The sequence below is a fragment of the Salmo trutta genome, chromosome 15 (assembly GCF_901001165.1).
Source record: "Salmo trutta chromosome 15, fSalTru1.1, whole genome shotgun sequence".
NCBI lineage: Eukaryota > Metazoa > Chordata > Actinopteri > Salmoniformes > Salmonidae > Salmo > Salmo trutta.
This window is the reverse complement of record NC_042971.1, coordinates 47126653-47148914: the sequence shown is the minus strand read 5'-3', so window position 1 is coordinate 47148914 and position 22262 is coordinate 47126653. Positions and strand designations below refer to the sequence as shown.

The 22262-nt window shown below is 39.9% G+C and overlaps 2 protein-coding genes across 3 annotated transcripts; one reads left to right on the top strand and one right to left on the bottom strand.

Moving 5' to 3' along the window:
* The first annotated feature begins 4632 nt into the window (after window positions 1-4632).
* LOC115149196 (E3 ubiquitin-protein ligase RNF185) lies at window positions 4633-7989 on the top strand. Of its 2 annotated transcripts, none has more exons than XM_029691827.1 (7): window positions 4633-4784; window positions 5628-5849; window positions 6008-6026; window positions 6162-6274; window positions 6393-6444; window positions 6879-6996; window positions 7112-7989. In XM_029691827.1, exons 2-7 carry the CDS (start codon window positions 5683-5685, stop codon window positions 7207-7209), a joined length of 567 nt encoding a protein of 188 aa, XP_029547687.1. In that variant the 5' UTR covers window positions 4633-4784; window positions 5628-5682; the 3' UTR covers window positions 7210-7989. The 2 variants fall into 2 exon arrangements, with proteins under 2 accessions (XP_029547687.1, XP_029547689.1); XM_029691829.1 differs by lacking the exon at window positions 4633-4784 and adding an exon at window positions 5187-5352.
* A 503-nt stretch (window positions 7990-8492) lies between these two features.
* LOC115149192 (uncharacterized) lies at window positions 8493-10663 on the bottom strand. The gene is made up of 2 exons (XM_029691823.1): window positions 10461-10663; window positions 8493-9424 (listed from the first exon to the last, which is right to left on the bottom strand). Exons 1-2 carry the CDS (start codon window positions 10588-10590, stop codon window positions 8601-8603), a joined length of 954 nt encoding a protein of 317 aa, XP_029547683.1. The 5' UTR covers window positions 10591-10663; the 3' UTR covers window positions 8493-8600.
* Window positions 10664-22262: the final 11599 nt, after the last annotated feature.

Here is a 22262-nt window from a genome sequence, read left to right as displayed (position 1 = left end):
ATACACACAAAACAAACTAACCTTGCAGGTGTATTTCATTTCCTGAGTTTAACACAGTAGAGCGATATTGGTCAAGTTTTAATTATAGCTCCCCAGCTGTCTGAAAATAGAGCGATATAATATTAGTAGAGTTGCCATGGTGCTGAACACTCAAAGCGTGTGATGTGGAAGCCCACATCTAGGATCCCTTTCCCCATTCCTTGATGCAGTTGTGACAAATAAATAAATAAAGACAAAGTGAGCCATTGGTCAAGAGGCAAGGGTGTTTAAACTGAGGGAACACTTTCAGTAGGCTGTTATAGATACTGTCACTTCACACTAACACAGAAGGTGAGTCTTTTACTTTTCATGTTTTTTGTAAAAGTGCTTAAGGTAAACTCTCACGTTTGACAAAGACAAATATTGATAGGCTATTTGAGCACAGGTCTTGCTGTAATGTTATGCTTTCAATGTGTTGTCTGATCATTTGTATGTACAGTGCATTCGGAAAGTATTCAGACCCCTTGACTTTTTCCACATTTTGTAACGTTGCAGCCTTAATCTAAAAGGTATTAAATTGTGTTTTTTCTCTCATCAATCTATACACTATACCCCATTTGGGGAGTTTCTCCCATTCTTCTCTGCCGATCCTCTCAAACTCTGTCAGGTTGGATGGGGTGCATCGCTGCACAGCTATTTTCAGGTCTCTCCAGAGATGTTTGATTGAGTTCAAGTCCGAGCTCTGGCTGGGCCACTCAAGGACATTCAGAGACTTGTCCCGAAGTCACTCCTGCGTTGTCTTGGCTGTGTGCTTAGGGTCATTTTCCTGTTTGATGGTCAACCTTTGCCACAGTCTGAGGTCCTGAGCACTCTGGAGCAGGTTTTCATCAATGATCTCTCTGTACTTTGCTCTGTTCATCTTTCCCTCGATCCTGAATAGTCTCCCAGTCCTTGCCGCTAAAAAACATCCCCACAGCATGATGCTGCCAACACCATGCTTCACTGTAGGGATAGTGCCATGTTTCTTCCAGACATGACGCTTGGCATTCAGGCCAGAGAGTTCAATCTTGGTTTCATCAGACCAGAGAATCTTATTTCTCATGGTATGACAGTCCTTTAGGTGCCTTTTGGCAAACTCCAAGCGGGCTGTGATGTGCCTTTTACTGAGGAGTGGCTTCCGTCTGGCCACACTACCATAAAGGCCTGATTGGTGGAGTGCTGCAGAGATGGTTGTCCTTCTAGAAGGTTCTCCCATCTCTACAGAGGAGATGGGAGGAACTCTGGAGCTTTGTCGGAGTGACCATCAGAGTGACCACCTCCCTGACCAAGGCCCTTCTTCCCTGATTGCTCAGTTTGACCGGGCGGCCAGCTCTAGGAAGAGTTGGTGGTTCCAAACTTCTTCCATTTAAGAATGATGGAGGTCACTGTGTTCTTGGTGACCTTCAATGCTGCAGAATTTTTTTGGTACCCTTCCCCAGATCTCTGCCTCGACACAATCCTGTCTCGGAGCTCTATGGACAATTCCTTTGACCTCATGGCTTGGTTTTTGCTCTGAGATGCACTGTCAACTGTGGGATCTTATACAGACAGGTGTGTGCCTTTCCAAATCATGTCCAATCAATTGCGTTTACCAAAGATGGACTCCAATCAAGTTGTAGAAACATCTCAAGGATGATCAATGGAAACAGGATGCACCTGAGCTCAATTTCGAGTTTCATAGCAAAGGGTCTGAATACTTATGTAAATAAGTTATTTATATTTTATATTTTAAATATATTTGCAAAAATGTAATGATGGGGTATTGTGTGTCGATTGATGAGGAAATTGTTTTATTTAATCAATTTTAGAATAAGGCTGTAACATAACAAAATGTGTAAAAAGGGAAGGAGTCTGAACATTTCCTGAATGCACTGTATTAGATGACAATCCTGTTATTCTATTTTGGGATTTCAAAAAAGCATTTGATACTGTTAGTCATGAGTTTATTTTTGATACATTGCACTATTTAAAATGTGTGTTTTTTTTTTATCAACGCAATTAAAACTCTTTATAATGGTGGTAATAGTTATGTTAAACTTTCCCGTGGATTCTCACCTAGATTTGATATTCCTTAAGGGATTTGTCTGTGCTGTCCAGCATCACCATTTTTATTCCTATTAGTATCACAAATGATTTGTTCAATGGTAACCAAAAGTAATTTTGAAGGAATTATTGTGTGTGATAATGAGGTGAAGATTTCCCAGTTAGCTGACAATACAACCCTGTTTTTTATAAATTAAAATCAGGTTCCAGTAGCCCTACAAACAGTAGAGCTTTTCTCTGAAGTGTCAGGTTTGGTATTGAATATTGCAAAATGTACATTTTTGCACTTAAAGATGCAGTGAGTCCTAGAATATGTGAGATTTCTGTCAAAGATGCTGTAACCTACTTAGGTGTCAAAATGGCCCAAAATAATAATGAAATGAAATACATTTATGTAAATCCCTTAATGGAATCTATAAAAAATAAATGTCATTCATGGTTGGCAAGAGATTTATGTCTTCAGGGTAGAGTCTGTCAAAGGTTTATCTTGAGAATCTTATCTTTTTACATCTTTAGAGATTCACAGTCTACATGTACCACTCTCCACAAATTATTATTAAATTTCATTTGGAAAAAGAAGCCACACAAGATCAGGTTTACCAACAAGATTTGTGATGGTGGTCTTAATGCTTTAGATTTTACGCTATTTAACCAGACTGCAAAAGTGAATTGGATTAAGAGGTATCTCAAAAAACCTTACAGTCTTTGGAATATAATACCACTTTTATTTTCTACAGAAAATTGGGGGGCTTAATTTTTTACTCCAATGCCCTTATGCTGTGCGTAAACTTCCTGTAAAATTTGCAACATTTCATAAACAAGCTCTAATATGCTGGTCCTTGTTATGCAAGCACAACTTCTCTCCACACAAATGTTTTATTTGGAAAAACGGTGATATTAGATACTTATACTTATCCTTATACTTACAATGAATTATTAGCCAAATATAAGTTTGTTATGTTGTGTAAGGAATATGACATTTTAATGAAAGCTAATCCCAATGGAATCCTTACTTTACTGAAGGATCGATCAAGCGTTTCATTACATGCACTAAATTACAGCGATAGTGTAGAAATGCATCAATACATAACATTAGAAATGTAATAACAATTTAGTCTGAGAAATGATTAACAGGAAGTTTGCCACTGCTGCTATTTTTCAATGGGAATCTTGATGTGAAATGGCAATGTGAGTGGCCTAATCCACATAAATATTTGATAACTGATAAAGTAAGAGAAGTCTCTTACAAGATCCTTCACAGATGTTATCCTTGTAATAGTCTTATTTCGAAATATTGAATTAATGTTGAAGAGGAATGTGGCTTTTGTGAATTGGAAAATGAGACTATATAGCATTTATTTTGTGTTTGTTTGCATAGTTAAATATTTTGGACAGATATGAAAATAATATTAGTGATAAGATCGGTAAACTCGCTTCATACTCGTCGCCAAACCCACTGGCTGCAGGTCATCTACAAGTCTCTGCTAGGTAAAGCCCCGCCTTATCTCAGCTCACTGGTCAGCATAGCAGCACCCACCCGTAGCACCCGCTCCAGCAGGTATATCTCACTGGTCACCCCCAAAGCCAATTCTTCCTTTGGCCGCCTCTCCTTCCAGTTCTCTGCTGCCAATGACTGGAACGAACTGCAAAAATCTCTGAAGCTGGAGACTCTTACCTCCCTCACTAGTTTTAAGCACCAGCTGTCAGAGCAGCTCACAGATCACTGCACCTGTACATAGCTCATCTGTAAATAGCCCATCCAATCTACTTCATCCCCATACTGTATTTATTTATTTATCTTGCTCCTTTGCACCCCAGTATCTCTACTTGCACATTCATCTTCTGCACACCCTACCATTCCAGTGTTTAATTGCTATATTGTAATTACTTCGCCACCATGGCCTATTTATTGCCTTTACCTCTCTTATACTACCTCATTTGCACATGCTGTATATAGATTTTTCTACTGTATCATTGATTGTATGTTTGCTTATTCCATGTTTAACTCTGTGTTGTTGTACGTGTCGAACTGCTTTGCTTTATCTTGGCCAGGTCGCAGTTGCAAATGAGAACTTGTTCTCAACTAGCCTACCTGGTTAAATAAAAGTGAAATAAAATAATAGTAATAAACCTATGAGCATTACCAAATGTGATATTTTAAAACATTTCCTAATTGATTTACAATGTTATATAACACAACTAAAATATATAAATACCAAAGTATTAAAGAAGTGTCTACAGTATGTCAAAATGTAAGTTATCTATAGCATAATATACTTTTTTTGTGTCTCTCTGGATTTATTTATTATTTGTATTGTTTTTGTTATGTGTGATATCTGTACATTGTTTTGTACAATTTTTGTGTAATGCATAAATACAATTCATACAAAACTCCCCCAAAAACAACGGGCTTGGATGCAGTCTCCAGTTCTTAATATACCTCGGTTGTTCGAGAGGAATTTAAACCGCAATGTATCATGGGTAAAATGTGACTGACTGACTGATCTACCAATGATAATTAGTCATTATTTATGTTGCAAGGTGATTTGTACATTAGTCAGTTGGCAGCCTCCCTGCAGTCATTTTCATGCTCTCGAACACAGCCACCTTTGGTGCTTTTGGGTCGCCTTGTTAACGGCCAAAAGCCGTTTAGGACGAGATTTACCATTGAACTACCTGCTTTATGTATCTTTTTGGGGATCTGACAAAATTCACATGGAAATGTGAGTTATAAATCTGTTATTCTCATTAAAATCAAGTCTGAATGATAGATCTGTTCTTGCATATTTTACTTTCGGTTTTGTTCACCAGCTTCAAACAGCTGACAATATAATATTTGGGGTTATGGAAAAGATCATTAACAGCGGTTTAGATGGTACAAGTATTCTCTACACTATACTTGCTTTGTTTTGTCACATAAACTGAAATTAAACGAACTATTCGAATTTTAGCAACTAGGAAATGCCGAGCGATTACTGCATTGGTCATCTTTAATCATATTTATCATATCATGTAATCGCTTTTGCCACATTCCAATGGAGGTGAGAAATAAACTACAATGTAGGAAATTAATATTATTTGTAAATCAGTCAGTCACAATTTACCCATGATACATTGCGGTTTTGAGCCTCTCGAACACGTCCATTGGTAACCAATCGGCGTAGCAGCAGATACCCAAGTAATCTATCCGCTGAAACTTGAATTTAACTTGGAAACTTGAACGAATAGGTGGCTTTCTATCTAGATATTTGTATCCACGACACCGAAGATTTGTTTGAAAAACGCAAGGAGGTAGTCAATTATGTGATTTGATGTTACGCCGATTATTTAGCGAGCCATGTAGCTACATTTATTCTAGCTAACGCGCAACGTTAGCATAAACGTTTTGTTTATCTAGTTAATGTTAGCCACACTGGATCTAGCTGCCACGTTAGTTAATGTGGTAACTTTTCTAACGCCACTGGAGCATTGTTAAGCAACATTTATTGTAAATCATAACGCAAGTTTGACTTTGGTATATCTCGATTCTCATCTGTTTGGATTAATTTACACATACTAATCTACAGGCAAGTGGGGCGGCTAGATACATCACCCCACTCTACCTCCTGATCTGTGGAAACAATGGCAAGTGCTGCCCCTCCACCAGCCGCTGTCTCGACCGCCACTGAGAACTCCAGCAGCTCGACTGCTGCTGGGGAGGGTGGCAATCAGGACAGCACCTTCGAATGCAACATCTGCCTGGACACCTCCAAGGATGCGGTGATTAGTCTGTGTGGGCATCTCTTTTGGTAAACACCCTCTTGTCTTGAGACTGTTCTATATTTGTGATTGATTGAGGGACATTCTTCCTTATCTGGTACCCAGGAGAGGGTTTGTGCACATAATTCAATATAGTAATTTAATATCTCTTCTATCTCCCATCCTTTACATTCCCTGTATCATCTAGTTGGCCCTGTTTACATCAGGTAAGTCAATTGATATGTCATTTATTTTACACAACCACTGTCATCAGCTGCCACCTGACCCTTTACCAATGGATGTTTTACTGCTACTCTGAATGTATCATGCAATCTTAACCCCCCCCCCCCATGTTTATGCAGTGGTTAGAGACCAGACCTAACAGACAAGTGTGTCCAGTGTGCAAGGCAGGCATCAGTCGAGACAAAGTCATCCCACTATATGGCAGGGGAAGCACAGGTCAGCAGGACCCACGGTGGGTTGATGTACTCAACATGAAAGCAGGGAACTCAGTTTGCATACAATCCTCAGTTATTTACTCTGAATTCCACATCCCAAACTACTGTTGTCAACAACTTGTCTCTCATTGTTAGGGAGCGAACGCCTCCTCGACCACAAGGACAGAGGCCAGAGCCTGAAAATCGTGTAAGTACTGTGTAATACAACCACTATCACCAAGCCATTACTCTCACTTTTCAGACTGTCCACAATTATTTAGCAAGGATGTTAGCAAAGCTCAATACAGATGGTTCTACTGTGTACCACCTGTGTTTGCAATGTTGGCTGCTGTATTGCACTACCCATTCATGATGAAACTATGACACGGGACGCTGTAGTGAACCTGCCCATAGCTGAATTCATTAGCCGAATTAACTGTCTCACTGGGACCTATTAAGCGCTGCCTGAAGAGCTCTATTTGACCCCTTGAGAATGACGAAACTTATAGCACTAGCGATTGCGTCACATCATCTCCCACGAAACACCTGTTAAAGTCAAGTTTTTTGTACATATGGAATAGTCATGTTATAACCCTGGGTTGGTGCAATGTTATTGTAAGGTTCTCTTTCTTCCCATCACAGGGATTTCAGGGGTTCGGCTTTGGAGATGGAGGATTCCAGATGTCTTTTGGCATTGGTGCTTTTCCATTTGGCATTTTCTCTACAGCTTTTAACATCAATGATGGAAGACCACACCCAGGTACTTTAGCTGTGCAGGTTGAGCATTGTAACAATGTTTCATCAAACATGTATTGTGAATGGCCCCCTCTACCTTGAAAAGCATTTATTCACTCTCCACTGGTTACCCCACACAGCTGCCCCTGGGACCCCCCAGCACATGGATGAACAGTTCTTGTCTCAACTCTTTCTTTTTGTGGCTTTGGTGATTGTGTTTTGGCTACTAATCGCATAAATGTCTGGGCAGCCAGGACTAAGGCTCAAGTTGGACAGTTCTTAATACTCTGTTTCCAGATACTTGTTTGATTTTGTACTTTTCCACATTCTAAGTATTGTCCTCTTGACTTGGCTAGCCATTGGTTTATTTTCAGTAATTGAGATTAAACTGTTTGATTACATCTGTACTATGAATCCTACAGAAGTCTTAAAATGGCCCTCCATCAATGTTGTGTTTTTTAGACATTAAGTTCCTTGGCTGGCAATATAGAACCAGATATTAAAAGAAGAAATGGCAAATCAGTAAATGTAAGGTACCAGATATACCCTCTGTGTTTATATGGATATAGATCAGGAGCGGTATGTTCTGTTTCTGAACTGAATATATCAATTCAGGAAGAGATGTATCATTGGTGATAGGCTTTTAAATTGTTGACACAATTGCCTTTTGAGTACCATTACCAGTATGCAGCCATATTAACAATACAGTAGTACATTGTGTGGTGTCAGCAAGGGAATAGTCCAAAAGAGCAGTATTGATATGGGTTTAAGTTATTGAATGACATTAACTGGTATGTCCTCAGTTGCCATAGGAGCTATTTTGTTAAGACTATTTCTCATGTTTCAGAAAATAAGGTTACAAAATGGAAGGATAAAAGATTACAATTTAAAGGCGCTATTTTTGGTTGAACGATACTGTCATTGTCTACTAGTAAGACTACTATTTAGTACAAAGGGAAATGTAGAATTGTAATGCATATGCTTATATAATAAAGAATTTGGCGGGATGTGCAAAAGGTATAAAAGATTGTTTTCTTCAACCTGACAACGATCAAGATGAATGTCATGAGTAACAGAAGCTGTTATTTGATAGTGTTCTCCCTCACTAATTGATTGTTTACTTCACAACTTTCTCACTGTAATAAAGAAAAGTTTTCAAATATATAAAAAAGATTAATAAATTGATTAAAATAGCATAAGCATCTGTAATAAAGACTGTTTGCTTCATATCCTACTGAGAGAACTTTAAACAAACACCTTCATATTGGTAGTCAATGTTTTTCTAATCAGGCTACAACCACTTAATGCCATTCAAAGAAACATTCAACTTTAGAAACAGAATAACAGCCCATTGTATTTCCAATTGGGTTAACTTGCATTCATAACAGCGAATGTTTCAAGATCTATTAAAATAATTGATTTGGTTGTTAATCAACCATTGTGAAAAATGAAAGTATACCTCTCAATATGATACCACCAAAATGTGGTTATTGTAAAAACAGATGATGAATAACTTGGCTCTTCATGTTTTAGGAGAGAAATATATTTGACAAAAAATACTTTAGGTCCAAAGAAACAATATAACTTCCACTGAGAACAACCCCTGTAGACCCTACAAAAATGAATGAGTTATGTCTCTGGCTCTTCTTGTGACTCTGGCCCTTGGTCTTCTTGAGGCACGGGCTCTGGCAGTTCATTGGACACTGTCACCAGTGGGTCTTTGACAGTCAATGGCAGATCTACACTAAACTCTGCCTCATACATTATCTGTTGGATCTTAATTTTGGTCTCACATCTTTTTTGTGGAGCTAGCCTCTTCAAGGCAGGAACGAAGCTGAGAAGAAACATCTCATCCTCGTCACAGTGTCGGTTAGGGATCATGGAATCTGAACTGTGATCTTTCTCTTTGGCCAGCAGCTTCCTGTTCTTTGTGGAGAGCTTGGCAGGAGTGCTTGAGGAACATGGTGAAGCAGGGGACTCTTGTCGTGTCTGAGGCCTTTTCCTGGTTGTGTATGTTGATAGCTGGGGAGCTGAGGATGGCTGGGGCGCTTGGGATATCTGGGCACCTGGTGGTAGCTTGGCCAGGAAAGCCAGCTGGGCCATCTGGGTGCCTTGTTGAGCTGGGGACAGCTGGGTCACAAAGGCTAGCTGTGACATGGTCCCAACCTGGGTTGTATGGGTTTTCATGTTGTTTACCAGGGCTGTGTTGAGTGTTTTGACAGGTTTGATCTCACTCTGTGTGCTTTTATTGATTGTATCAGGGCTCTCCTGGTTGTCATGGTCTGCATTGCCGTTTCTAGGTTTAATGAATGGTTGAAGAAAGTTCAGAAGTTGTCTGTATTTCCATCGACTGGTGGTGCGCTCCCCTGTCTCCTCCTTACTCCTTTTCTCCTGTCGTACTTCCTTGAAGTATCGGTCTCTTAGATTTTTCCATTTCCTTTTGCACTCTTCAGCTAAAGGGATAAATCAATGATAACGATTATGCAATATGGATTAATCATACTCAAGACTTAATTTGATGCATTTCATATTTAACAAGCTAAACATGGAGAATATTTGACTAAATGGAAACAAATATTTCTAAGTAGCTAGTATGATTAACAATGTATTTTTGGCCAATGAGTCAATAAAATGGGAGCATTCAAATTTTAGAGGTGATTGAACACCTCTCCATCCCAATGAGGGGGTTCGATTAATCTCACCGGGGCGCCAGGGCTACCTCCCGGGCTTGAGATAAGTGCCTCGCTCTGTCCGACCGCAAAGTCGGCAAAAAGAATTGACGTTAGTAATTAGTAGGATTGTGTTTTCCCTTGCAAAAGTTATTGCTTTGGATAAAAACGCTTTATCTGCCTAAGCAACTTAAACGAGTTTAACATTTTATGGAAAATATGTTTCGGGACCATGTACCATATACTGCCCGGTTGAAAACATGACCAAGCCGACCCCGCTTTCGCACGTTGATGTGACCGGCCGTTGTCCGGTCCAACCCCGGCCAGCGTATAATAATAAATAACTCCCTCATTGATGGAACCTAATCGGGTTCCTACTTATAAACTGTCAATTTGAGGCTCTACCATTGAGTTGGTCGGCAAAAAATGTGCAGTGCTCTCCATTTAATGGCATTTGTTAGTTAATTTCATTGATGCGATGCGATGCCAAGCTACTCGTGGCTCATCGCGCGGGTGGGGAACGGAACATTTTTTCCCCTCGTGCCGCGGTGTCTGCAGTCTGCGCTGCGCTCACGAATTCGTCTGCCTCCCCATTGACGTAAATATTATTCACGCGGTTCTTGCGGCGAGGTGTTATTAAAACTCAACGTATACAGATGCTATTCACATGATTAAAAAAAATACAACAAACGCCATCATTTCTAAACTTGCCCCATTTCGACAAACAAGTCAGATTGCTTACAACTAGCTAGCTCGCTAAGATTAGCTCAAACATTTGCATCAACGCAACTTGATGATTTGTAGAAATACCATAGCTTACCTGGAAGAGCTGTCAATGCGCTGATTCTCCGCCAAGCAAGGGATCTTGTCTCACCATTGCGGTAATCTGGCAAAGTTGTATTATACAGCTCAGGAAAATTAAAAACTGACAATATCAACTTTTCGTCCATCTTGACTTGAGAATGCGGTCGGTCGCGCGCGGAAGCGACGGTCCCCCTCCTTTCCGCGTGGTTACGTCAAAGCGGTATGTACAGAATATCGCGAGCCGATCCGCTACCGCATGCGTGTCCGTGCGCTGCCCGTCCTACTTCTTCTGTCATATCCCTACTCATCACAAGAGGGCAGTACAATCCCGTGTTCTGAATTTTATTTATTTTTATTTATTTCACCTTTATTTAACCAGGTAGGCAAGTTGAGAACAAGTTCTCATTTACAATTGCGACCTGGCCAAGATAAAGCAAAGCAGTTCGACAACATACAAAAACACAGAGTGACACATGGAGTAAAACAACATACAATCAATGATGCAGTAGAAAAAAATAAGACTATATACAATGTGAGCAAATGATGTGAGATAAGGGAGGTAAAGGCAAAAAAATGCCATGGTGGCAAAGTAAATAAAGTATAGCAAGAAAAACACTGGAATGGTAGATTTGTAGTTTGAAGAAAGTTCAAAGTTCAAATATAAATAATATGGTGCAAAGGAGCAAAATAAATAAAATAAATAAATACAGTAGGGGAAGAGGTAGTAGTTTGGGCTAAATTATAGATGGGCTATGTACAGGTGCAGTGATCTGTGAGCTGCTCTGACAGCTGGTGCTTAAAGCTAGTGAGGGAGATAAGTGTTTCCAGTTTCAGAGATTTTTGTAGTTCGTTCCAGTCATTGGCAGCAGAGAACTGGAAGGAGAGACGACCAAAGGAGGAGTTGGCTTTAGGGGTGACCAGAGAGATATACCTGCTGGAGCGCGTGCTACAGGTGGGTGCTGCTATGGTGACCAGTGAGCGGAGATAAGGGGGGACTTTACCTAGCAGGGTCTTGTAGATGACCTGGAGCCAATGTGTTTGGCGACGATTATGAAGCGAAGGCCAGCCAACGAGAGCGTACAGGTCGCAGTGGTGGGTAGTATATGGGGCTTTGGTGACAAAACGGATGGCACTGTGATAGACTGCATCCAGCTTGTTGAGTAGGGTATTGGAGGCTATTTTGTAAATGACATCGCCGAAGTCGAGGATTGGTAGGATGGTCAGTTTTACGAGGGTATGTTTGGCAGCATGAGTGAAGGATGCTTTGTTGCGAAATAGGAAGCCAATTCTAGATTTCACTTTGGATTGGAGATGATTGATGTGAGTCTGGAAGGAGAGTTTACAGTCTAACCAGACACCTAGGTATTTGTAGTTGTCCACAAATTCTAAGTTAGAACCGTCCAGAGAAGTTATGCTGGATGGGCGGGCAAGTGCAGGCAGCGATCGGTTGAAGAGCATGCATTTAGTTTTACTTGTGTTTAGGAGCAGTTGGAGACCACGGAAGGAGAGTTGAATGGCATTGAAGCTCGTCTGGAGGGTTGTTAACACAGTGTCCAAAGAAGGGCCAGAAGTATACAGAATGGTGTCGTCTGCGTAGAGGTGGATCAGAGATTCACCAGCAGCAAGAGCGACATCATTGATGTATACAGAGAAAAGAGTTGGCCCAAGAATTGAACCCTGTGGTACCCCCATAGAGACTGCCAGAGGTCCAGACAGTAGGCCCTCCGATTTGACACACTGAACTCTGTCAGAGAAGTAGTTGGTGAACCAGGCGACGCAATCGTTTGAGAAACCAAGGCTACTAAGTCTGCCGATGAGGATGTGGTGATTAACAGAGTCAAAAGCTTTGGCCAGGTCAATGAATACGGCAGCACAGTATTGTTTCTTATCGATGGCGGTTACGATGTCGTTTAGGACCTTGAGCGTGGCTGAGGTGCACCCATGACCAGCTCTGAAACCAGATTGCATAGCGGAGAGGGTGCGGTGGGATTCGAAATAGTCGGTAATCTGTTTGTTGACTTGGCTTTCGAAGACCTTAGAAAGGCAGGGTAGTTTAAGACCGAGGACACCCAATCAAAGCACTTACAAACCATCTCTGGAACACCTGTTCTGAAGGAGTGCTCATCAGGAACAACCAAACTCTCATAAATATACATAATATAATATATACCAGACATTAGGCTATAGCTAAGCAAATGTGGATTATAAATTAAGTGCAAACAAACTATGGAAAAAATCTATGCAAATGCTGTGTCTCATTTCAAGTAGTACTGTTATTTCAATTTTATAAATATCTGATTGTGTGACATGACAACTGGCATATCAGCCAAGACATTAGCGGAGCTACTGGAAAATTCTATAAAATATAATGCGATGGAATGTTTAATTGATTAAGAAAGTATAATTTTGTCAAAATCACAGTTAGAAAAAGTAACAGTTTACCTAATACTGTAGGCCTTTACTAGCATTTATTCAACATATAGTAATAGCCTATACCACTAAAAAACCATAATTACACTGTGTAGATACATCTTCCATTGCTCCTACAACTCTACATTGTGTGTAGTCAGTCCACTGCTGTCCTGAGACCTTTTCTGTACCATTCCCATTATTTGAGCCTCCACACATGGCATTTTCAAAAACAGCATTTGAAAATGAAAGAGAAAGGGCATCATTCCACAACACATCTATTCGTCCTGCTCCTCTCACACCTCTGGGGTACCTGCCTGGTCCATTAGGGGGTCCACACCCACTCTCCCTGTCCCCCTCCCCTTCCTTCTGCACCCTGTCCACCTCTTCAGCAGGTGTCTGTTGGACACAGACTGCCACCGTATTCTCATCCATTATTTCACATGCCTGGTTGGAGAAACCAGAGAGGTAGTCAACTTTCGCTCACTTGCCTCTTGTCCTGCTGCCTCTTGAGCTTCTGGTCCTTGGGTATAAAGACACAAGTCAGGCCGCTGTTTAATATCCATTCACATAATTGTTGAATAGATCATCTCAAGTTGCTTAATTTGGATCCAAACTGATATTCACTGCCAATCCCTCTCTGAACTAATTGAATGATAACAACTGAATCCTTGTATACGAAATTAGTAGCCCCCTGTTATAAAATGCTGAACTACTAAACTTTGATGACCTAAGATCATAAACATGCAAACGGCTAATCAGATTGGCTGGCTAAATATAGATTTTCATGAACCGTGCAGTGATATCTTATAGCATAAAAATGTGCACTGGGACCGCCTCTATACCTGCTCAGAGTCGCAGTCATTTGTATCTCTGATTCCTTCCTTGTTCCTCTCCATTGCTATGCATGTGGAATGTCTGAGGAATTAATTTCCCGCCTTCAGCTGACCTCTTATAGAAGTAACCGGCTATTATGCCTGATCCCAGCAGTATGATGATTGCCATTAGGATGTTTGCTAAGACAACCTGGAACATTATCACTAAGACATTATCACTAAGACATATCTTACTAAGACTATGATCTATTCTAATATTTGATGTTGAAAGTGTATTTCTGTGCATTTTGACCAAGGAGAGTGATTGAGTGCTGCATCTGATGACCTGGCCTCCCCAATCACCCGACCTCAACCCAACTGAGATGGTTTGGGATGAGTTGGACCGCAGAGTGAAGGAAAAGCAGCCGGCAGGCAACAAGTGCTCAGAATATGTGGGAACTCCTTCAAGACTGTTGGAAAAGCATTCCAGGTGAAGCTAGTTGAGAGAATGCCAAGAGTGTGCAACGCTGTCATCAAGGCAAAGGGTGACTACTTTGAAGAATATAAAATATATTTTGATTTGTTTAACACTTTTTGGTTACTACATGATTCCATACAGTTGAAGTCGGAAGTTTACCTACACTTAGGTTGGAGTAATTAAAACTCATTTTTCAACCACTCCACAAATTTATTTTTTAACAAACTATAGTTTTGGCAAGTCGGTTAGGACATCTACTTTGTGCATGACAAGTAATTGTTCCAACAATTATTTACAGACAGATTATTTCACTTATAATTCACTGTATCACAATTCCAGTGGGTCAGAAGTTTACATACACTAAGTTGACTGTGCCTTTAAACAGCTTGGAAAATTCCAAAAAATGATGTCATGGCTTTAGAAGCTTCTGATAGGCTAATTGACATCATTTGAGTCAATTGGAGCTGTACCTGTGGATGTATTTCAAGGCCTACCTTCAAACTCAGTGCCTCTGAGCCAAGACCTCAGGAAAAAAATTGTAGAGCTCCACAAGCCTGGTTCATCCTTGGGAGAAATTTCCAAACACCTGAAGGTACCACGTTCATCTGTACAAACAATAGTACGCAAGTATAAACACTATGGGACCACACAGCCATCATACCGCTCACGAAGGAGACGCATTCTGTCTCCTGGAGATGAATGTACTTTGGTGGAAAAGTGCAAATCAATCCCAGAACAACAGCAAAGGACCTTGTGAAGATGCTGGAGGAAACAGGCACAAAAGTATCTATATCCACAGTAAAACGAGTCCTATATCGACATAACTTGAAAGGCTGCTCAGCAAGGAAGAAGCCACTGCTCCAAAACCACCATAAAAAAGCCAGACTACGGTTTGCAACTGCACATGGGGACAAAGATCGTACTTTTTGGAGAAATGTCCTCTGGTCTGATGAAACAAAAATAGAACTGTTTGGCCATAATGACCATCGTTATGCTTGGAGGAAAAAGGGGGAGGCTTGCAAGCCGAAGCACACCATCCGAACCGTGAAACACGGGGGTGGCAGCATCATGTTGTGGGGGTGTTTTACTGCAAGAGGGACTGGTGCACTTCACAAAATAGATGGCATCATGAGGAAGGGAAATTATGTGGATATATTGAAGCAACATCTCAAGACATCAGTCAGGAAGTTAAAGCTTGGTCGCAAATGGGTCTTCCAAATGGACAATGACCCCAAGCATACTTCCAAAGTTGTGGCAAAATGGCTTAAGGACAACAAAGTCAAGGTATTGGAGTGGCCATCACAAAGACCTGACCTCGTACCTATAGAAAATCTGTGGGCAGAACTGAAAAAGCGTGTGCGAGCAAGGAGGCCTACAAACCTGACTCAGTTACACCAGCTCTGTCAGGAGGAATGGGCCAAAATTCACCCAACTTATTGTGAGAAGCTTGTGGAAGGCTACCTGAAACGTTTGACCCAAGTTAAACAATTTGAAGGCAATGCTACCAAATACTAATTGAGTGTATGTAAACTTCTGACCCACTGGGAATGTGATAAAATAAATAAAAGCTGAAATAAACAATTCTCTCAACTATTATTCTGACATTTCACATTCTAAAATAAAGTGGTGATCCAACTGACCTAAGATGGAAAAACTGAGTTTAAATGTATTTGGCTAAGGTGTATGTAAATTCCAACTTCAACTGTATGTGTTATTTCATAGTTTTGATGTCTTCACTATTATTCTACAATGTAGAAAATAGTAAAAATAAAGAAAAAATAGGTGTGTCGAAACTTTTGACTGGTACTGTAAGTTAATTTGTCCCAGTACATTTGCTACCCTAAAATGAAAGACTATGTACACAAAGTGTTGTAATTTCTAAACAGTTCATCCGATATGGATGAAAATACCCTCAAATTAAAGCTGACAGCCTGCACTTTAACCTCATAGTCATTGTTTGATTTAGAGCCAAAATAAGAAAAAATGCTTCACCGTCCCAATAATTACGGAGGGAACTGTACAACAGACATGACAGTTATTAGCTTACGGGCATACAATTGAGAAAATGTAAGATTACAGTGTTACATTTACTGAAATAAATGTAATAATCCATATCACATTTAATGCCCGCCTACAGTATGTTTACAAAATTAGAATTAGGTAATTTAAGTATCTTTAAAGCCATAAATAAATGTATAGCCATAAATAATATAAACCAGGTCAAAACAATTCAAATCGGAATGTGCTCTTCAACGACAGACGATAAACACAACCATAATGGATTCAGAATAAATTGTATTGTCAAGGCAGCAGCTAATGGGGATCCATAATAAATACAAATACAAATATGACGCTTGGGATTCAGGCCAAAGAGTTCAATCTTGGTTTCATCACACCAGAGAATCTTGTTTCTCATGGTCTGAGAGTCCTTTAGGTGCCTTTTGGCAAACTCCAAGCGGGCTGTCATGTGCCTTTTACTGAGGAGTGGCTTCCGTCTGGCCACTCTACCATAAAGGCCTGACTGGTCGAGTGCTGCAGAGATGGTTGTCCTTCTGGAAGTTTCTCCCATCTCCACAGAGGAACTCTGGTGCTCTGTCAGAGTGACCATCAGGTTCTTGGTCACCTCCCTGACCAAGGTCCTTCTCCCCCGATTGCTCTGTTTGGCCAGGCGGCCAGCTCTAGGAAGAGTCTTGGTGGTTCCAAACTTTTTCCATTTAAGAGTGGAGCCAACTGTGTTCTTGGGGAACTTCAATGCTGCAGAAATTGTTTGGTACCTTCCCCAGATCTGTGCCTTGACACAATCCTGTCTCAGAGCTCTATGGACAATTCCTTCGACTTCATGGCTTGGTTTTTGCTCTGACATGCATTGTCAACTGTGGGACCTTACATAGACAGGCGTGTGTCTTTCCAAATCATGTCTAATCAATTGCTTTTACCACAGGTGGACGCCAATCAAGTTGCAGAAACATTTCAAGGATGATCAATGGAAACAGGATGCACTTGAACTCAATTTCGAGTCTCATAGCAAAGGGCCTGAATACACATGTAAATAATCTGTTTTTTATTTCTAATAAATTTACAAAAAATTCTAAAAAACAGTTTTCACTTTCTCATTATGGGTTATTGTGTGTAGATTGATGAGGAAAAACACTAATTGAATCCATTTTAGAATAAAGCTGTAACGTAACAAAATGTGGGAAAAAATCAAGGGATCTGAATACTTTCCGAAGATATATATATATATATATATACACATACACACACACACACACAGACACACAGTAGCAGTCAAAAGTTTGGACACACCGACTCATTCAAGGATTTTTCTTTATTTGTACTATTTTCTACATTGTAGAATAATAGTGAAGACATTAAAACTATGAAATAACAAATATGGAATCATGTAGTAACCAAAAAAGTGTTAAACAAATCAAAATATATTTTATATTCTTCAAAGTAGCTACCATTTGCCTTGATGACAGCTTTGCACACTCTTGGCATTCTCTCAACTAGCTTAATGAGGAATGCTTTTCCAACAGTCTTGAAGGACTTCCCACATATGCTGAGCACTTGTTGGCTGCTTTTCTTTCACTCTGCGGTCCAACTCATCCCAAACCATCTCAATTGGGTTGAGGTCAGGTGATTGTGGAGGCCATGTCATCTGACGCAGCACTCCATCAGTCTCCTTGGTCAAATTACTCTTACACAGCCTGGAGCTGTGTTTTGGGGTCATTGTCCTGTTGAAAAACAAATGATAGTTCCACTAAGCGCAATCCAGATGGGATGGATTATCGCTGCAGAATGCTGTGGTAGCCATGCTGGTTAAGTGTGCCTTGAATTCTAAATAAATCGCAGACAGTGTCACCAGCAAAGCACCATCACACCTCCTCCTCCATGCTTCACGGTGGGAACCGATTATTCGTTCACCTACTATGCATCTCACAAAGAAACGGCGGTTGGAACAGAAAATCTCAAATTTGGACTCATCAGACCAATGCTCGTGTTTCTTGGTCCAAGCAAGTCTCTTCTTCTTATTGGTGTCCTTTAGTAGTGGTTTCTTTGCAGCAATTCAACCATTTTTATTTATTTAATTTATTTTTTATTTAACCTTTATTTATTATCCTCTTACATCTAGGCGTTCCGCTAGCGGAACCCCTAGCCAAAAGCCAATGGGATCGCATGGCGCGAAATACAAAAACCTCAAAAATCCAATAATTTCAATTTTTCAAACATACGACTATTTTACACCATTTGAAAGATAAACCTGAATCCAACCACGTTGTCCGATTTCAAAAAGGCTTTACAGCGAAAGCAAAACATTAGATTATGTTAGGAGAGTACAGAGACCAAAATAATCACACAGCCATTTTCCAAGCAAGCATATATGTCAATAAAACCCAAAACACAGCAAAATGAAGCACTAACCTTTGATGATCTTCATCAGATGACACTCCTAGGACATTATGTTATGCAATACATGTATATTTTGTTCAATCAAGATCATATTTATATCCAAAAACAGCTTTTTACATTGGCGCATGATGTTCAGAAAATGTATTCCCACCAAAAACTTCCGGTGAATTTTCAAAAATACTCATCATAAATGTTGACAAAATACATAACAATTATTTAAAGAATTATAGATACAGAACTCCTTTATGCAATCGCTGTGTCAGATTTTAAAATAGCTTTTCGGTGAAAGCACATTTTTCAATATTCTGAGTACATAGCTCGTCATCACGGTGAGCTATTCAGACACCCGCCAAGTTCGGGGCAACCTAAACTCAGAATTAGTATTAGAAATATGTTATTACCTTTGCTGATCTTCGTCAGAATGCACTCCCAGGACTGCTACTTCCACAAGAAATGTTGTTTTTGTTCGAAATAATCCATAGTTATGTCCAAATACCTCCGTTTTGTTCGTGCGTTCAGGTTACTATCCAAAGGGTAACGCGTGAGCGCAATTCGAGACACAAAAAATCAAAATGTTCCATTACCATACTTAGAAGCATGTCAAACACTGTTTAAAATACATTTTTATGGTATTTTTAACGTAAAATTGCGATTAATATTCCAACCGGACAATAGTGTATTCATTCAAGGAGGAAAATAAAAAAACAGCGTGTTCGCGGGAACGCGCATATCCAATCTCTTTGTCCTCAGGCAGACCACTCAGTAACTGAGCTCCTATACTCTGCCCAGAGACAGGAGAAGGCTCAATCCACTTTCTGAAGGCTTTAGACAGCCAATGGAAGCCTTAGAAAGTGCAACGTAACAGCACAGATACTGTAGTTTCGAAAGGGACTAGAAAGAAGAACTACATTTCTCAGATCCTACACTTCCTGGTTGAATTTTTCTCAGGTTTTTGCCTGCCATATGAGTTCTGTTATACTCACAGACACCATTCAAACAGTTTTAGAAACTTCAGAGTGTTTTCTATCCAAATCTACTAATAATATGCATATTCTTGTTTCTGGGCAAGAGTAGTAACCAGTTTAAATCGGGTACATTTTTTCATCCGGCCGTGAAAATACTGCCCCCTATCCATATCAGGATAACCTCTTAAGGATCTACAGGATTGGTGTTCCACCCTCGGGACGGTTGAGCTAACGTGCGCTAATGTGATTAGCATGACGTTGTAAGTAACAAGAACATTTCCCAGGACATAGACATATCTTATATGGGCAGAAAGCTTAAATTCTTGTTAATCTAACTGCACTGTCCAATTTACAGTAGCTATTACAGTGAAAACATACCATGCTATTGTTTGAGGAGAGTGCGCAGTTATGTACTTGAAAATGTATATATTGACCAATTAGGCACATTTAGGCAGACTTGATAGAACGTTTTGAACAGAAATACAATGGTTCATTGGATAACTCTAAAACTTTGAACGTACACTGTTGCCATCTAGTGGCCAAAATCTAAATTGTGCCTAGAGTCCAAAGTCAGATAATGGCTATTCTCTTGCATTTCATAGATGATGGAACAAACCAAACATGTTTTTTTCTTTGTATTATCTTTTACCAGATCTAATGTGTTATTCTCCTACATTAATTTCACATTTCCACAAACTTCAAAGTGTTTCCTTTCAAATGGTATCAAGAATATGCATATCCTTGCTTCAGGTCCTGAGCAACAGGCAGTTAGATTTGGGTATGTTATTTTAGACGAACATTTAAAAAAAAAGAGTCAGATCGTTAAGAGGTTTTAACTAGGCAAGTCAGTTAACAACAAAGGCCAGCATTCCGGAGTCGCATCTTCACTGTTGACGTGGAGACTGGTGTTTTGCGGGTACTATTTAATGAAGCTGCCAGTTGAGGACTTGTGAGGCGTCTGTTTATCAAACTAGACACTCTAATGTACTTGTCCTCTTGCTCAGTTGTGCACCGGGGCCTCCCACTCCTCTTTCTATTCTGGTTAGATGCAGTTTGTGCTGTTTTGTAAAGGGAGTAGTACACAGCATTGTACGAGATCTTCAGTTTCTTGGCAATTTCTCACATGGAAAAGCCTTCATTTCTCAGAACAAGAATAGACTGACGCGTTTCAGAAGAAAGTTCTTTGTTTCTGGCCATTTTGAGCCTGTAATCGAACCCACAAATGCTAATGCTCCAGATACTCAACTAGTCTAAAGAAGGCCAGTTGTATTGCTTCTTTAATCAGAACAACAGTTTTCAGCTGTGCTAACATAATTGCAAAAGGGTTTTCTAACGATCAATTCGACTTTTAAAATGATAAACTTGGATTAGCTAACACAACGTACCGTTGGAACACAGAAGTGATGGCTGCTGATAATGGGCCTCTGTACACCTATGTAGATATTCCATAAAATAATCTGCCATTTCCAACTACAATAGTCACTTACAACATTAACAATGTCTACAATGTATTTCTAATCAATTGGATGTTATTTTAATGGACAAAAAAATTGCTTTTGTTTCATAAACAAGGACATTTCTAAGTGACCCCAAACTTCTGAACGGCAGTGTATATATATTTTTACACAGACGGAGTCTCAAATTACTATTGAGAGTAAGATGAGTAGAATACACCAGCTGCAATTTCTAAATGGTTGTGCATTGGCAGTTTTTCACTTGTTATGTCAGTCACTCAATTAGCCATGTCAGCTAACAATGTTTTGATTTGTAGTTAGTCTAGACTTTCCAAACTTGTAGTAGTTATGGCTGAATACCGACTGGGCACGCAGGGAACATCCCCAGGGGCCCTGACCTCCAGGGGAAACCTATTGATTAGTTTAGTCATTTTCTCTCAGATATTGTATTAACATGGCATAGGTAGTTACAAAATGGGTAGAATTGCAGGTACTTTGCTGTAAAACTACAAAGATTTTCTCTCATTTTTTGGTATGTTTTCCGGATTCTGTTTTTACACACCAATAATGCCTTTGACAACAACAATATAATGTGCTTTTATCATACTAATCCCTGGTAATGAACTTAACACCCTTGAACCAATGTGGATGTGATACAATGTCTTCCTTTGAAAAATCACAAAGACCAGAGATAGCTATCTCAACAGCTCAAAAAACTATACATCAACAATCTGCTGGCCATTAAACCCCAGTGAAAGGGATGTGGTGGTGTTTATTGTTATCTGTTTTCAAACGCTCCTTATCTGAGGAGCTTAGGACAGATTCTGAAAATCCATTAATTCCTTGATAAAAAGGTGTGTTGCCTTATATGAAATCAAAGGATTTGTTGGAGAATAAATACAACCTGTAATAGATTCACCTCAGCAGTGCACATTGTCAGAGAAGTCAGACTGAATGACTGCACTTCATAGATAAGGCCCAGTACTCATGCTGTGAATACTAACAGAGATTGTCAGAAGCTTTGGCTATCCATACCTGTACATTTTGACTGATGTTTCATCTCTGAATATGCTCCCTTTGTGAATGGCTGTTATGCTGAAAAATGCAGAATGCCGGCTGCTCTGCAGCTGACCCTGTGCTACTCCCAGCCTGTCTTGTGTTTTGTGTGGTGAGGATGGGTGCTGTGACAACAAAAATGACCAAATTCAATTGTCTCTATATAAAGGATCAATAAGTCGTAGACCTTCGTATTGGAACGGTATGATTCAGATTGATTGAAAACTA

What these genes read in the sequence shown, in the direction of transcription:
- LOC115149196 (XM_029691827.1), top strand. Translation starts at nt 5,683, where the DNA reads ATGGCAAGTGCTGCCCCTCCACCAGCCGCTGTCTCGACCGCCACTGAG. An exon ending in GGCCAGAGCCTGAAAATCGT is followed by an intron (nt 6,445 to 6,878) that starts GTAAGTACTGTG and finishes TTCCCATCACAG; the next exon opens with GGATTTCAGGGGTTCGGCTT. An exon ending in TGATGGAAGACCACACCCAG is followed by an intron (nt 6,997 to 7,111) that starts GTACTTTAGCTG and finishes TACCCCACACAG; the next exon opens with CTGCCCCTGGGACCCCCCAG.
- LOC115149192 (XM_029691823.1), bottom strand. Translation starts at nt 10,590, where the DNA reads ATGGACGAAAAGTTGATATTGTCAGTTTTTAATTTTCCTGAGCTGTAT. An exon ending in CGCATTGACAGCTCTTCCAG is followed by an intron (nt 9,425 to 10,460) that starts GTAAGCTATGGT and finishes TTATCCCTTTAG; the next exon opens with CTGAAGAGTGCAAAAGGAAA.